Source organism: Meles meles, chromosome 4 (genome assembly GCF_922984935.1).
Source record: "Meles meles chromosome 4, mMelMel3.1 paternal haplotype, whole genome shotgun sequence".
NCBI lineage: Eukaryota > Metazoa > Chordata > Mammalia > Carnivora > Mustelidae > Meles > Meles meles.
This window is the reverse complement of record NC_060069.1, coordinates 46,797,391-46,814,976: the sequence shown is the minus strand read 5'-3', so window position 1 is coordinate 46,814,976 and position 17,586 is coordinate 46,797,391. Positions and strand designations below refer to the sequence as shown.

Genomic DNA, 17,586 nt, shown 5'->3' with positions numbered 1-17,586 from the left:
TACTCTTAACTGACATATGCCAATGCCTAAAGGAGCATTAGAGATTGACTTTATCTGTCCAAGTTCCGTGTAGCTCCTGATAATGTGGTCAGATATGGGGCACTGACTGAAAGCCAATGACTTCAGCTAGCATGACTGTGTGCCAAGAAAAGTCAGCTCTGCCCTCACACAGGCCCCAGGTGCAGGCCCAGACTCCTGCTGGTCTGAGCCATGGACTCTTCTGGGAAACCTGTGAGCTTTTCCTCTGGTGCTAGGGTATGGTATGGACAGATACACAAAGATTTGGCCTTTCCCAACTACAGATCTTGGCATCCAGACCAAATCAGTTTCCAGGATCCATTTAGGGAGGTCCCAAACCTGTGAAATTGTCCCCATATCAAACCAGTTCCCAGTTAGTCATGGATGGTAGCTAGATGCTTAAGACTATCAAGTTCACCAAATTCTCAAGGCTAGCTTTGTGTTGGGTGAGGAGAACACTGGCTCAGCTTTCAGGAAAGAGCATCCAGCCAGCTGTGCAGTCACTTCTCTTGCGTTTTGCTCTGTCCCTAAGCAGGCCAGGGACAGAGTGGCCTTGGGGCTCTGCAGAGCTTTCTCAGGGTGTTTTCTCCCTAAATGTTCCTGTATGCACTTTCACCCAATTGGAATTCACCTAATGGGGAGGAATCTTTCCTATCTTTATAATCTATGTTTCCCTGGTCACATAAACCTGGAACAGTAGTCCAAAATAGGATCATAGAAGGCCCACCACTCTGAAGTCCCTCCTGAGTCATGGAGAAATTCCATAGAAGCCCCCTGCAAATCATGCTGCACGCAGGGCTCCTGCTTGTAACATGCTCTCTCCTCCTGCAACCTGGATTGGCTATATGTACCACAGAGATCATACCACTTTCGGATGATCTCTGCTACTGACTGAAGCTTCTATGGGCCTTGCCTGATCCTGAGCTTGGTTGCCAGGGACCCCAGACTTCCATGACTGCACGATCACTCTGTATCATCTGGCCATCCTCTATCCTCTTCAGCCACTTTCTATCTCCTTTAGCCATTTGGATACATGCTCAGACAGTCCAAGTCACCTATGTGTCTCAGCATGGTACCATCAACCACTAGCATCATACATCTTCCACCTATGCTCCCATAGTCACATCACTGCTGGGTGACAGAGGACTCATGTGGATTCCCTCTGCCCTCCTTTCATTATACTCTCTGATGCACAGATCACAGAACGGGCCTTTCTTTCTCTGCCCTCCTCCTCTCTCCATCATATCTTTCTTTTCCTGAAGTCCTTGAGGAAACATTCCTCAAAGTTCCTAAAGTTAGGGTTAGAAAAATACACACCTAATTGAACTCAAACTTTTCTCTTGTTCTCTATTACATAGTGCTTGATTTTTAAACGAGTTTGCTTTCCTCAATTCTCCCCCCCCCACCCAACCCGCCCCTTGGATTGAGTGTATTCCTTGGAGAGCCTTTGTAGCTGCACAAAAATTCACCTCTAGGGTCCCCTACATGTTGAAAGAGTCTTTTTTTTTAAGATTTTATTTATTTATTTGAGAGAGAGGAGAGAATGAGAGAGAGTGAGCATGAGAGGGGGAAGTTCAGAGGGGAAGCAGACCCCCTGCTGAGCAGGAAGCTCAATGTGAGACTCGATCCCAGGGTTCCAGTATCATGATCTGTGCCAAAGGCAGTCGCTCAAACAACTGAGGCACCCAGGCACCCTTGAGAGAGTCTTTGTAGCATGCACCCAGCTCTAACTCTACAGCACACCTATGCATCCCACCACGTAAATGGACAGACAAACTGAGTAAGTTCAACATTGGAATCATTATACTTGGCACTTTTTGTTTTTATTCATAGTCCTATTACTTCGGTTAAGCTTCTTTGTACTGAATAGAAAACATATGTTCACAGACAAAGGAGGAATAATAAATCAACAAAATATCCCAGTGGTTATATTTTTTATCCAGTCATGCCACCACTGTTTGCTGAGTCCCTGCCATCACCCTGTGCTAGGTGCAGAGTGGGTAGGCGAGATGAATCAAGTTTGGTCCCTACCCTCAGAGAATGTGCTCTCTAGTTAAAGCGGGGTTGAGTGAGAGTGGGAAGAAGTCAGAACACTATAGGACTAGAACACATGGCAAAAAGAGCTGCCTGGTGCACAAAAGAGGCATATGTGGAGTGTGAGCAGTGTGTAGACAGAAAAGATCTCCCTTCTGGCTTGGCAGACCAGGTGGCCTTCTAACTGGGTCTTGAGAAATGGGAGGGATTTGAGTGTGTGGAGATGAGAGTAATAATGATTGATGCCTGCAAAGAGAAAGCAGCATGAGCAAAAGTACCGAGTTAAGAGAGTTAACTTTCTGTATGCCTGAGTTACCTGAGTGCTGGAAAGAATGAGTGAGCTATTGACTACATAAGGAAGTGAATTTAGCACAAAGCCAAGACAGAATCCATATGACCCTAAACTGCTGTACAAAGCAGAGGCAAAATTCAAGCTGAGATACAGGTTTCTGGTTCTGGAGACTGAAGTCAGGAACCAGAGCTATATCTTCCCACATGAAATAGACTTAAAGGGCTCTGGTTATATGATTTTACTCCCTAGCTATAGGAGTTGACCTTTTCTGTGATCGATGATCAAATTCAAGAGAATGTCTATGAGAACTAAAACGTCTTTTTGGAAGCAATTACACTTGTGATGGCAATCCATTGGATAGTTGCCTTGCCTTGCTTGCTTTGTTTTTCAGCGCTACAAACATTTCATCTAGGAGAAACATCATGGGAGAATGACAGAGCAGGAAACTCATTGGTAGAAGTTCTGCATCTGAATGCAGCTCTAGTTCCAGTATGTCCTTGGACAAGGTACTGAGACTTTTGGAGGGTCTGGTACCTCATCAAAAGAAGGAGGCTAGTAATCCTTGTCCTGCCTTCCTTCTATGACTGTTATGAGGCTTAAACAAGAGAATGAGTATGAAAGTATTTTGTAGACTGTATATGCCCTGTTACAAAACAGGAAATAATAGTGTCTATACTGTTAGGAAATGTCTGGAACTTTTTAAAGATGTTTTGTTGCTTTAACATTACTGGAGTAGACCACACCATTTTATTAGCTGGAATGAAAGACTCCACTGCAGTAAGGAGAAAGATTGATTTTTAGAACACCAGAATTATAGATTATACTTGCCTTTTTTGTAAAGAATAATTTATTACAACATAAACTAAATACAAGGTTCTGAATAAATAATCACTTTCCCAGTCATCACATCTGCAAGTGTGTACATGCACACTTCTATGAGCTCATAAGGACGCAGATGGCACAGACATATTTCCATTCTCAGATCATTACTTGTTTAGTGAGAAGAGCCCAGAGTAAGGGTTCCTCTCTATGGGTCAGAGCTGTGTGCCTTGGAGTAAACATATGGTGAACGTCTTAAATGATTTGGGTCAGATGAGTGTCATTTTCTCCTCCAACTTCTAGTCAGATAAGCGTATTGGGTGCAGGTGCTCTACCCTCAGGTTTGGGGCACTGTCCCACATTCTTTTACTGAAATATTCAAACTTCTTTTTCTATGAAAACACATACATCAGAAGTATTCCCCAGCTGTCAGTTAGGCAGTCAGGACCCATCAGTGGGCACCTATTTTCGAGAATTTTATCTCCATCAAAAGTCACCTTCCAAGGCAGGGAGCAGTCAAGCCCATTTGTCCACAGGGCTGGGAATCTGTCCTCCCCAGCTCATCTCCCCACAATAGGCAGTCTGATATTCTGTGTGGCAAGTAACAATGAATGGTTCACATCATAGCATAAAATTGAGACATGTACATAACAAGCCTGAAAGGGATCTTGCAGGTAATTGAATTCCATCTGATACTTGACTTTTATCTCTAATTGGTATTTGAATACCACTTGCACCTCCAATGTCACGGAGCACACACTCCATGAGGTCACCAGATTCCACTTCTGTTTGTGCTGTTGGGACAGGGTCTTTGTGTCAGCCAGAAGCCTTTCCCACCATGCCCTTTACCCACTGATAATGCCACCTGGCACAGGTGGGAGGCTTCTCTCCCACGGAAACCCTTCAAGTATTTGAAAACAACTCTTACATTCCTAGACAATACCCCTACCAGCCCTGCTTTTCCAAGTTAAGCATTTTCTCACTACCTCTAAGATATAGTTAATTTCAAGTACAGTCTTCAGAATAAGTCCCTTTTGACAAAGATTATAGATTCAGTCCTCAGTGATTGAATGACTTAGGACCAAGTTAAGAGCAACTCAGAGTCTCAGACGAACACTCATGGGTTTTTGTTTTGTTTTGTGTTGAACATACCTCTAGCCCAAGCCTGGTAGGATTCCTGGTATTCATTTGAACATTAGGCCCTGGTATTAGCAAAACGTTCCTCCTTCCACCTGGCAATTAAGAAACTTCAGTCTTTGTTTGACTGTGAGATCACCTCAAACACCCTGCCCTGCTGGAGCTTTGTAATTAGGAGATATTTAGAAACCACAGAAGGTTTGCTCTGAAGAGCTAGGTCTAAGGCCTGAGTCAGCTTGCCTTACTCTGAATCTCAGTTTTCTCACCTGTAAAAGTCAATGATAAGTCCTCCCTTGCCTAAGTCTGGAGAGAATCATGCAATTCAATGAGCTAATGGAGGTAACAGCACCTGGTAAGGGGCTCTTCAAGGTGTGAATGCACATGCTGCTCTTGTCCATCACCAGGTTGTGGAGCATCTCTGGCTTGTTCTGTCCACAATCCTCCACTCTTGAAAAATGAGTAAACTATGAGTCTTTGAAAAAGACATTCAGAACTACCATATCACTGCTGAGGCTAACTTTGTAAAAGGAAACATTTCTTACTGAACAGAGGAAGACAATGATTCTACAGCTTATTTAAATGACTCTTCACACCCTATTTTAAAACCAGAAGAAAAAAGGTACTTTCATGGCTGATAGAAACCATGTTCCCAGAATTATCTATAGCCACAGAGCCTCCAACCATCCCCAGAAATTCAGCCAGGGAAGGGATGCTTGTCTATGCTACCAGGAAGTAACAAAGCCAGCCTGGGACCCACCCATGCCTAGAACATTCACTTAGGATCTGATGTTTGTAATGAACATTTTGCTTTTGCTTTAAAGTACTATTTGTGGGTATTGTTCTAAAACATAGAGTTGTCTGCTGAACTAACAGAAATCTCAATGTTTTCTATGTTAAAGGAATAAAAAAAATGAAATTGTAATAGTGATAAAAATAGGGCCATTTTTATTTTCAGAAAATAGACTTAAGCCTCAGACTTAAGAAATGTGTAGATTGTGTAAGGACTTATGTTAATGATAACATATAATGTTGTAGCACAAGACTAACTTTTCTCAAAAATAATAGAGCAGAGGAGTGGAAATACCTGAAGTTGGATATGTGAGATGTGGAGTTCCTAAAACAGGAAATGTTCACAGGGGCAGGAGATGCAGACCTTAGAGGACAGTGTCTGTGCTCTTTGATATGGGCTACTTTCCCTTCTTTCCTAGGAATACAAGCTGGACCAACTACATAATTTGTGGAGCTGAATCCAAAATGCAAATGTGGGTATTTCAAAATTAAGAATTTCAAGGTGGCAACAGTAAAGCATTAAAATAAAGGTGGGGCCCTTCTAAGCATGGGGATCTAGATGAATGCACAGGTCATACGCCCATGAAACCAGCCCTAAACACAAGTGACTGTACTTTGCTACTTCTTTGCCAAATCCCTAATGAATGAGATTAAAGTAGTGGAAGAAATACAACCACTTTTGGGGTGAGGCAGTGGAAAGCCCTGTGTGAGCTCCAGACTCTTCCTTCCCCATCACAGTGAATGTGGAGTCCTCATTTTCAGTCAGTGGGGCCAACAGACTGAGACAGTCAGCACTGTGAAGAAAGCTAGTCTAGACTAGAGTCACCTGGACCATAAAAGAAGTTCTTGTGTGTCAAGCCACTGAGACAAGGGAGTTGTTTGTTATTGCAACATCAGCTTAGCCCATCCTTAGTAATATGTAGGGGATGGCCAGAGGCAGAGGGAATTTTCTCAACTGAAAAAGTACCATAAAAGAATGGAAACTGGACAATGAAGATTGGTGTGATGTCTCCCATGCATTTGTTTTTCCTCCAATAAAACACAAATTCAAAAGGGATCTTTTGCATGTTACAGTTCTATGACTACACGTAGTACTACTTTCTCTCAACTCATTTAAAAAATATGTTATCTAAGAAGAAAGATTATATATTCTCTTTGTCCATTAGCTTCCCAATCTCTTGGTCAATTGCCATCCTTGGCCCATTCTTGATTCACTAACACCATCAATATTTTCAGAAGCCAAGAGGAAAGCACTCTTCTGGGGCAGTGTTCTGTTCCGTAGAAAGTATTTTATCAAGTTTTTAATTTGTCAGCATGATTGGGTAGGTTTTTGATTCCAGAAACTCCGGCTGATTTTAGAAGAGTCTCATTGCTTGAAAATCACTGAAACTGCTCTCTGTCGTCATTTCCATGTTTTGTTAACTCATATATCACACTGGCTTCAGAGTTGTTCTTCATTGCTCTCAAACACCGGATTGCTATAAGACACTTCTCTTCCACACCCTGGCATGTCAGAGTAAGATGTTTTGTTTAATAGTGGCCAACTAGGGTCATTTGCCAAGGCTCTCTGCCATATCCGATACTGACTTTTTGATTGATAGCCAAAACACCTTTTGAATGTCATCCACAGGGCTCGATTTTCAATGATGGCCTCCTGCAAAATACAGAGTTACTCTTTATAATCAGAAGTCAAATATTTCCAGGTTAGGGCCCTCCATACACCCCAGCCTCTCAAACTTTTCCACTTATGGAACTTTTCTAGGAGGAGAGAGAGGTACATAGTTTCAAGAATCTAGAAACAGCTTGAAGTAGTCTCTCTCAAGGGTGAAATTTCTTCTAAATCTTGTATATAAATTGAATTTAAAATCATTCAAATTCTGCAAACTACTCCATACCACACCCATATTTAATTTTGTATAAACTGATATTTAAAATTACTTACCACCAAATGGAATTACCCAACAGAAAGATGTGCCATGGGTATGATGTGGCTTTGGTATGCCCTGGCATATAAGTGCATAGTTACAAACATGCACCAGTCTTAGACTTGGACAGATCTGGATTCAGGTTCTAGATCTGACATCTACTATGGACAAATTAATTACCTTCCATGAGCCTCAGTAAGCAGAAATAATAATTCCTTCCTGTTATGTTTGTCATAAAGATTATGTAACTCTCCTTATAACGCAAGATATGGCACGATATAGGTGCCTCCCTTTGCCACCCTTCTGAGCTATTTAACAAATGGCTATGCACTATGTTGGTTGTGGCCTTTGACCTTCACCTACACATATTTCATTGCAATGCATTTTTTAAGATTACAAAAGATACGTCTCTTTGGAAACATTTTAGACTGCCATTTTATTTCATGACAGAGCCTCAAATTGAGCCCAAATTATAATTTACAACATAGAATGCATGAGTGGTTATTTTGTTAATTTTTCATTTTTATCATATGTAGCCATGAATGCTAACCATCTTGAAGTTATCATAAAAGAAACAAAAAGAAAAATATGAAAATCCTGCTGTCCCACAGGTTTAAAACTCATTTTGGTGTTTGTCAGTGCTATCTTTGTTAAATTAGAAGAGTCAATTATATGGGATTCTACAAGGAACTTTGCCAGAGTAGCAGTTTTCCTAAAATTCACCCATCTTTGACATTTGACTCCCACTGCCAATGGAAATAATGGGTGCAACTAGTCTGAATCATTCTCTAAAAACGGATCATCTGTTAACAGGCTTTTAAAGACCCACACAGCCATCTCAAGAGCATCTTGCAATCCTCAGGGCTCGCCTAGCCAGATTTGTGATTCTACTTTCCCACACCAAGGTTATTTTGTCCTTCTTAATCCATAAGAGAACAGTAGTTCTCCTTAGAGCTGGAATAAGGCAGGATCATAGGTATCCAACTAATGGTCTTAAAATTTGACTTACCTCTGGGAAAATTTAGCAGGTTTTAAACAAAACAAATGAAACAAAGCAAAACACAGACACACACATGGACTTTAGTGCTGTGTGCCACGCACTGAGAGTTTTCACAATTCCAGAATTATGTAGTCATGACGACCTGTAGCACTTCACTGCTCTATAAAGGGAAACTAAAGCACCGGGAAGTGATCTTTCCTATCACTCTACATTGTAAATTAAATGTAGAACTAGAAACAAAAAGAACCTCTTTATGAAATACCATTTCTTAAAAAACAAAAAAACAAAACTTCATCACACAAGCTCTTCAGATTGGCTATGAAAACAATTCATATATTTGTGTGTGTGTGTACACACACACACACACACAAATACATAATTAATTTTAAGACAAGGAAGGAGAATTAAGCTATCCATGTTAGCTCCTCTGCCTTTCAGTTGGAGGCTACATCATGAGAAAGAGAAGTAAAGATAAGGTTCCATTCAAATCTGTTTGTTGGGCCATTCTAAGATTAGGGGTAGGGTTAGACCTCTTAGCAGACCAGGCAATATTCAGGACTACACAAAGAGGCCAGCCATCCCTCATGCCTGTCCCCCAAAACCTCTCTGGATGATCTCTGTCACAGGCTGGCCAGGGAGTATGGAGTTAGCATGCCTATCCCAGGAATCTTTAGCATCTGCTGTCAGACATACCTACAACTACCTGAGGAGAATACCTTGCTGCATCCATGACAGCCTGGGGACTTTACCGACTCTACTAGGCTCACCTTGTAAGGCAAGAAATCTCAGTGTCCATAATTCTCCATTACAAGGTCCTTCACCACGGACTCAAATGGCTTTGGCTTGTTCCTGAGTATCCCCTGACACAGAAGAGTGAGCTCAAACAGCTGAGATGGCAGTGGAAGAGGCTGGTGGTGAGAAGTGGGGTCTAATAGTGTTATTGCTCCGTGGGAAAGCTGCTGGGAACCAAACATCCACGCCTATCTCCACGTCTCACTCAACATAAGAAAAAAGGAGAAACTTAATCTTTCATGGGGATCAAATTACCCTCTCCATCCGCTGCAGGCAAGCAGCATCACCTCTCACATTTAATAATTGAACAAAACTTTACCCAGCTTCTATTAGAATAAAGCAGGGTTTCAGATACTGCAGGTACTGAGATGAGTTCTTGCCAGCACAGTTGATATCCATATACAACCTATACACACATAACTGTGGCATTTATCCTCTTGCTCACTCGAAACTCTGAGCAATGGACAAGATCATCAAAATCCACCTTGCACTGTGCCCGAGGACATGGCACATGGTCAACAAATGTTTGTGGGAAGAGCGAATAAACAAATGAAATCCTGAATGACTGATAGATTCAAAGTAAGAAACACTACGTACCACAAGAGATAATATAATATTAATAGATTATATTATCAAATATTTACTATGTGCTTTTCTGTGTTCACATTTCATGCTCACAACAGCCCTTTGAGGTAAGGTACCCTTATTATCACTGTTTTTCAGAAGAAGAAACAGAGACACAGAGAAGTGGAATAGGTGTCGCCCAGAGTCAGGCAGCAGGAAAGGGTGGACCCAGGATTCAAACCCAGGTAGAATACTTCTGCAAACGTAGTGGCAGTTGAACAGCTTCTTACTAGGGGATTATGGCAGACTTCGTTGCTTAGTTACCTGGCACCTGTCACCAGACCTACTGAATCAGAAATTGTAGGGGAAGGGCTGGAGAAGTCCTCCTACTTTGTTGTTCAGCACACTCCTTCCAACTTATTCCTGTCTGCCTTAAATGGGGCGGGGGGGGGGATCCTCACAAGCAATCTAAGCCAATCTGTCTAATTTTTTAGCATAGATCCAGTTTCCCAGAATCCTTTACTACTCAGGTTGAGTAGATAAGACACAGTTCTAACCAATGAAACATCAGGGTGGCTGTAGGAAATTACTTTGTTTCCTCGTAAAAGGTTCACACTTGAGGGGAAAAAGCTTGCAGAAGCCTTCATGTTCTCCTGCATTAAAACAGAAATAATGCCCAGCTACATGGAAGTGATCTGGACACATAAGCAATACACACAAACGTGAAAGGCCAATATCTAAAGATGGAGAGAGAGAAAAGTGAAAGATTCATGATCCCCAATGACACCACTGAGGTACTAAACCAGCCCTGCAAGCACTTACCTCCTATCTTCTTCACTTGATCTTAGCCAAAAGGCCGAGAAGCGATACCTACTATCTTCTTAAGTAAATCAATAAATATATTTATTGTTTAAGCCACTGTTACTTGTCTAACCTATCCAGGCCTTGGGAAAGATTCACGAAGAGGATAGTACTACAACCGTGCCATAGAGGATGGAACAGCATTTCAATATGCAGAAACGGGGGCAGACGCACTAAACAGAGAAATAATGTGATCACTGCCAGGGACAAGATACATACCTAAGATTATCCCTTAAAGGGCAAGGTTCACCCTTCTGCAACTAGGTATGAGGTCACCCATGTGATGCTTTTTTATTAATTTGGTGGTTTTGGAGATCCATATGGGTTAGCATGGTCCTTGTCAATGTGGTTTCTCAAGCAGCAGTATCAGAATCACCTGACAACCTGTTAGAAGCAAAAACTTGCGCCTATTCCAGACCTACTGAATCAGAAATGCTAGGAGAAGACCTGGACAACCTGTGTTTTAACAAGTCTTCCAGGTGACTCTGGTGCCCATCCCAGTTTAAGAGGCCCTGGTTTGCATACAGAGAGAGCTCCAGTACCTTCATTCCATGCTCTGTTCTGCCACCAGCTCCTGTGCAGTTTTTACCCTGCCTAGTATGGAGCCTTCTGCAGGGAAGTCAGGTTCCAGATACCTTCCACCCACCATGAATCTCCCCCTCACTGGAACAAGGCTGGGTTTGCAACCAGAAGAATGTGGACAGAATGAATCCTGATGCTCACCTCCCCTTTGACACAGATGCCTTTTCCAGGGATGCTCCCTGTTCTCCAGGAGGCTTTGAAGAATGGAGTTTGTCTAACAGCACTGAAGGAGGTGAGAGTGAACCACAAAGCCAAAGAATGAGGGAGCACAGACTCATTTTACTGAGGGAATGGAGCAAATGGGAGATGAAGAATAAAAGCCAGGAAAAGCTCTATGAATCTTATCTCCCATCTGTAAAGTAAAAGTAATAGAAGTTGTTAAGTAAAAGAAGCCAGACACAAAAGGCCATATATTACATGATTCCCTTTATGTGAAATGTCCAGAACAGGCAAATCCATAGAGACAGAAAGTAAATTAGTGGTTGCCAAGGGGTGAAGGAGGAGAAGGGGGAATGAGCAGTGACTGCTGCTGGGCACGGGATTTCTTCTGGGGTGATGAGAATGTTCTGGAATTAGTGGCGATGGTTGCACAACTCGGTTAATATACTAAAAACCACTGAACTGCATACTTCAAGAAGGTAGATTTTATAGTATGTGAATCATATTTAATTTCAAAAATGAGTTGGTTCTCTATTTGTGGATTTTATAAATGAACAGGACTTTAGACACCATAATTCCATTCTTTCCAGGTCCACTCTGTAGATGGGAGAACTAACACCTTGTTTGGAATTCACCGGGAGAAAGCACCATTGCTCAATGTGGCTGAAGAATGGAGTCCCTTGCACTACTGAGTCTTATCAAATAAAACCATTGTTTTTTTCAGACTCCCAAAGAATGCCCTGTCCATCTCTGCCCCAAATGATCAGCACCCCCGGGAAGCTTACCTCCACAACAAGAGACACGATGAAATTGGAACTGAGCATAATGATGATGTAGACCCTCCACAGAACAGGAGTGCAGAGCAGCTGGTGGGAGATGGAGAGTCACTGTTAGTTTGAAGAAAAATAAACACTAGAAAAATGTTCACATGTTCATGGTGTACATTTTCATAGGTTATAGATCATGTATGTAATAGACATGCATTGTGTGTATCTTACATATGTATATAATACACACATATACATATAATACATACAATAAGACATGTTTTTATGCATGTATCAAACAATGTGGAAGGCTTATACCCAATGATTCCAATGATTTGCAAACTGTGATTGTTGCTTTATTTTCTTTTGTCTTTCTTTCTTCTTCCTTTTATTTTTTGGTTCCTCTGTAATTTCTGAATTTCCTAAAATAAATTTTATCAAAATTTGATAAATTTGATAAGAGTGTTTTTGTTTGCTTCCATTGTTTGCTTTTGCAAAGGAATAGAGGAATGTGGCCCTATTCCCAGGAGGCTCTGAGGGTACACATGTCAAACCTCCACAATGGGCAGTGTTGCCCTCTTCTCTCTGGTCCTACATCTCCCCTCAGCCGAGTCAGGCTTTTGAGACTCGATTCAAGGTTGCACCCTCAGGACTGTGTGTACAGCTGCAAGGAAGGTGCCACCACGAGGTTACTCACAGATGCAGCAAACAGGTATGAAATGAAGCTGGCACTTCAGATTTCTCTGAATCTTTCTCAATCCCTCCCCAGGCAAGTGATATATATAATAGATATGTATACTGAATGGATGGATGGATGGATAAATGAAGGAATGGATGGATGGATGGATGAATGAAATGAAGCCAAGTGCACACCGCTGGGCAGGGCAACGGCCTCATACACTGCCTTCCACAACAAGGGATTAAGAAGTGGTAAAACTCTGTGGTAGGCAATGCTATTAAAATTAAAAGTTCAAAACCATTTCTTGGAATTTATCCTAGAGACATGTTTGTATGTGCGTATAATGATATATGTATAAGGTTATTTCATTGCAGCTTTAAACACTGGAAGCAACTTAAATGTCTATCAATATGGGACTACAGATAAATTACGGTACATATACGTATATTGAAATGATATATTAGCATAAAAAAGGAAGGAGGAAGCTTTATGTACCGATATGAAGCAATTATCAGAATACATTGTCTCATGAAAGAACAGGTGAAGAGTTAGTATGTGTTTGGGGCAGCCGTGAGCATGCTCCATGGAAGGGTCGTACCGGAAGAATAAGCGGCAGGCGCTGCAGTGCCGCACTCAGAATCTCCCACATGCTCACCTGAGGCCACGCTTCCCATGGGTTGCTCATAGCTGATAGCTGAGGATGTCAGGCTTTCTCACTGCACTCATTTTTGTGAGACACTAGACATCTCTGATAAGCAACTGTAGTCAGGCTTTCTTAGAATTGCACCACCCAGTGCCTAGGTGGCTCAATCAGTTAAGTGTCTGCCTTCAGCTCGGGTAATGATCCCAGAGTCCTGGGAGTGAGCCCTGCATCGGCCTCCCCGTTCAGAGGGGAGTCTGCTTCTCCCTCTCCCTCTGCTCCTCTCCCCATCCCATGGGCTTATGCTCACCCCCCATCTCTCTATCCAATTCATTCTCTCTCAAATGAATAAATGAAATCTTCAAAAATAAAAGAATTTAAAAAAAAAAGAACTGCACTGTAGTTTGAACCCCTACTCATCTGGCCCTCCTTCATGAGGGTCAGACTCACATCATAGTGGGGGACTCTCCCCCTCCTTTTATGGCTTGCTTGTTCTTTCCAATATGGGCAGCTCCTCCAAAACTTGCTTACATATCTCATCTCACCTTGCCATCTCCAGCTCAGAGGACCTGGACAAATGTAATAGTCTGCTACTATTTGTGTAAAAATGATATATATGTATGCATGCACATGTATAAAATATGCCTGAAAGTATATAAAATAAAGAGGTGTCATCAGTTACCTCAAGGTCCCCTGTCATCTGGGGAAAAAGGATGGGAGGATATAGAGTGTCTAATTTTTGAATTTTAAACTGTGTGAATGTAGTCTTTATTTTTAAAAAATCATGCACTTTTTGAAAAAATGAGCAATAACTAGGTTATAAAACAGCATGATTCCATTTAAAAGAAACTTCATAAATCAGTCAATGTACATTTATAATATATGAAGTTTCAAAGATGGAAGGATATAGTGAATAATGTTATGATTTTCTTTGCCTGCATAGTCACTTACTAAAATGTACTTGCAATTTTGTGTAATAAGAGGAAAAATAGTTATTTTTTAAGGTGAGCAATAATTCTCTGGAAACTCCTTTGCAGTCATGTTAGCAATGACCTCACACAGGTTCCCCTCAAAGACATCAGCCTCTCCATGAGAGTTTTTGCTTTTAAAGAGTGTGATAAACCTAACGTATCTTGACCCTAACTTCTGCAGGATTAAGAAGTTTTAATTTACTTAGAAGACTATTCACGAAGACTATCTCCATGAATTCTTACTCTAATTTTTGGAGATATTTAATAACAGTGGCAATTACAGTGTTAGCCACAGGGACACAATTATCAAAATGAAAAACAAAACGTAGACATTAGTTTGTGTGTCACATGTCAAGAAGGGTTTGCGAAGGTTCTGCTGGTTTGCAATGAACTGTGAGCTCCTAGTGCTCATCCCCATGTAGGAACCTAATCTACAACAGCCAGCCAGTCACTTATTGCCATTATGTACCATGGGCTATGTTAGGCACTGGTAATATGAGAATGAATAAGAAAGGATCTTGACCTTCTTGAAATGTGTCTTTGAGATGGAGAGGAGGCCAGGTAGGCTCACGTAGCACTAAGTGAGAAAACTCATTTCCTTTTACTATCTCTTCTCTATTCTACTTATTGGTCTAAAGGACATTTGGTAATAATGAACTTCTAATTTGAGGGTATAGATTAAAAGAATAGAAATACATATATTTTCCCTTGCTCAAATATGTAAAATTTGTCTCTTAAAGAGTTTTAAATTTGTCTCAAAATTACTCATTATTAGACAATTCATGCAGCAAGATATGTCTCTTTTCAAGCAGGTTTTGCAGACATTAAATATGAATATATAGACAAACATGTTTTTAAAGAGTTTTTAAAAAAAAGATGTAAATACAGATTTGAGAATTAACAGAAAAAGTGTTATAGGCAAACTGTTTTCAACAGCTTCAAAACAGAAGCATTTAGAAAAAAAATCTCTCACACTTGAAAGAGAATATATATATATAAATAGATTTTTCCATTCTTACAGGGATCTTTTAAAAGAAAAATGTTCAATGCTTCTGAAATACATGGAAATCAAGACTAGATAGAATCTTATTTCCTGGCCAGCTTAAATACAAAATATGAATAAATTCAGTATTCTTTTTTAACTCTACTATTTGAAAAGAATAATCAGTGTCAAGAATCTGTGTCAATTGCAATTGTGACCTGCTTCTTGAAGTCAGGGTGTTACATAACTATAAACCATCATCATATCCCAGAGATAAGACTTACATCCAAACGCCTATATAATTCTGGAATATCAGCAAACAGAATGAACAGACACACACTCAGCTGTAGGACCAGCACAAGGACAAATATATCTGAGGAAATAAGAACACAAGCTATCATTTAGAGAAATCAGAATATAGAATGTCACATCTATTGATAGACCTATTCTAAATTAACACTGATTAAATTTACTTGATTTCTACGTCCAAACACAGCATAATAAATGGAAAGTATTCATTTCTATGCAATAGGTCTCACCTCCACAATTTCTATGCATGTCCTTGAGGCAAGTGGAAATTTTCACATGCATGTAGTAAGTTTCAATTAATAAAAGTAGGAAATATAGAGAGAGCAACATTGACATAATATATATTCAAAAAATGTCTTGAAGACATTTAAGTACCTGAATCTCCTTAATACAAAATACCTGCCTTACGGGTGCCTGGGTGTCTCAGTGGGTTAAAGCCTCTGCCTTCAGCTCAGGTCATGATCCCAGGGTCCTGGGATTAAGCCCCGCATCGGGCTCTCTGCTCAGTAAGGAGCCTGCTTCCTCCTTTCTCTCTGCCTGCCTCTCTGCCTATTTGTGATCTCTGTCTGTCAAATAAATAAATAAATAAATCTTTAAAAACAAAAACAAACAAACAAAAAAACACACCGGCCTCAAATCCTTTTCTGGAAAAAAAAGGAGGGCTCTAAATAATTAAATGTTTAAATGGCAGCATTTGACTGCTTTCTCATCCTAAGAAGAAGGGCAAAATAATTTTCTCTGAACAAACACATTTTTATGAGGATACTGATTCTTCAACAGGTGCTTCTAAATCTTCCCAATTAGAGAGGCAGTGGTGGCATACAAATGAATGTCCCAAGGGCTAATCAGCTCGCCCACTTGTCCTAACACACTCCCCACCACAGACCAGAATGTAAGGAGGCTGTAGGTATTTTGTCTAAGAGCTTCCACAATCACTAAGGACAGGTTCCTTCAGGAAGGACCCACTCCCAGGCTGCCAACCATCTTAATCATTGTCTTCATGGCAGGAGACATGTTCCGTCTGAACACTATGATGCTTCTGTCCACTTCCTCCCAGAAGAATTGTGATCAAAACTGACAAGTAAGGAAATAAATGGCCATCCCAATTTGGAGTAGTGTCATAAAAAGACACCTAGATATAAACTTTGGTGAAGGAAAGGGTAGAGAAATAAACCCTAGAATTTAATGCAGCTTTGAAGGAAGGAGCAAAGGATGAGGTTGCATGATGTGTTTTAGCAAACCTTAGAGTAGAAGTCAGCAAATCCAAAATAATCATCAACTCTGCAGCTGCTCCCTGAGTGACCTAGGAATATCTGTTCCCTCTGGTCACCTCTCACCTCTGATCTACTACAATGTTACTCACAGTTTGTATAGATGGGCTGCCTAAACGGTTTTCCTTTAGAGAAAATAAGAGCCACAATGATACAGTTGATTGTTCCCAAGAACCATATGGTAGTGTTCTCAAAGCTTGTGAAGGCACCATTACTTCCAATTTTTTCTGGAGCAGTTGGAGAAATAATTAACTTTGAGATGTTTTCATTTTGTAGTGTGCAGACACTAAAAAGGAAGCAAAAAAAGTAATGAAGTAAGATAACAGGACTTTATGGAACATTTGTATCTATAGGACTCCATGTCCTCAATGTAATTGCTTATACTTTGGGAAAGAATATACTGAAAAGTAAGGAGAAGGATACCAGCACAGATAGATCTATATTTTGGATAGATGAATAGATAAAAGATAGCTAGATGATAAATAGATAGATGATAGATAAACAGATGATATAAGATGATGGATAAATAGAGAATAGATAGATAAGCAAATTATATATATGTTCAATAAATTGGACACCCATCATGTGTATTTTGGATATGTGGGAAAGACATGAGTAAGTCATGATTCTTCCCTCTCATGGCTTAAGATCTCTAGACATTTATAAATAGGGTGACTATATAATTTGTCACACAATAAGAACAGATTTTAATGTGAAAGAAAAAGACAAATATCATCAGAAAAACTGGTACTTGCCAGAGGAGACATGAATGGGGGTGGGTGGGGAAAATAGATAAAGGGGATTAAGATGTACAGATTTCCAGATACAGCTGAATAAGTCTCAGGGATGCAAAGTACAGCATAGAGAATATAATCAGTAGTATCATAGTAACATATGGTGATAGATGGTGCTTAACGTGGTAAGCACAGAATGGTGTATAGAATCGCCAAACCGATAGCTCGTACACCTGAAACTAATATAACATGGTATGCAAA

At 40.5% G+C, this 17,586-nt stretch overlaps 1 protein-coding gene across 1 annotated transcript in view; it reads right to left on the bottom strand.

Moving 5' to 3' along the window:
* Positions 1-5,554: 5,554 nt before the first annotated feature.
* The window catches only part of ATP13A4 (ATPase 13A4), a 126,531-nt gene continuing 114,499 nt past the window's right edge, over positions 5,555-17,586 (bottom strand). Inside the window, exons 27-30 of the mRNA XM_046002732.1 lie at positions 16,684-16,877; positions 15,296-15,384; positions 11,758-11,838; positions 5,555-6,743 (exon numbers count right to left, since the gene is read on the bottom strand). Of these exons, the coding sequence (XP_045858688.1) occupies positions 6,531-6,743; positions 11,758-11,838; positions 15,296-15,384; positions 16,684-16,877 (577 nt within the window). The 3' untranslated portion in view covers positions 5,555-6,530. The remainder of the gene's footprint in view (positions 6,744-11,757; positions 11,839-15,295; positions 15,385-16,683; positions 16,878-17,586) is intronic.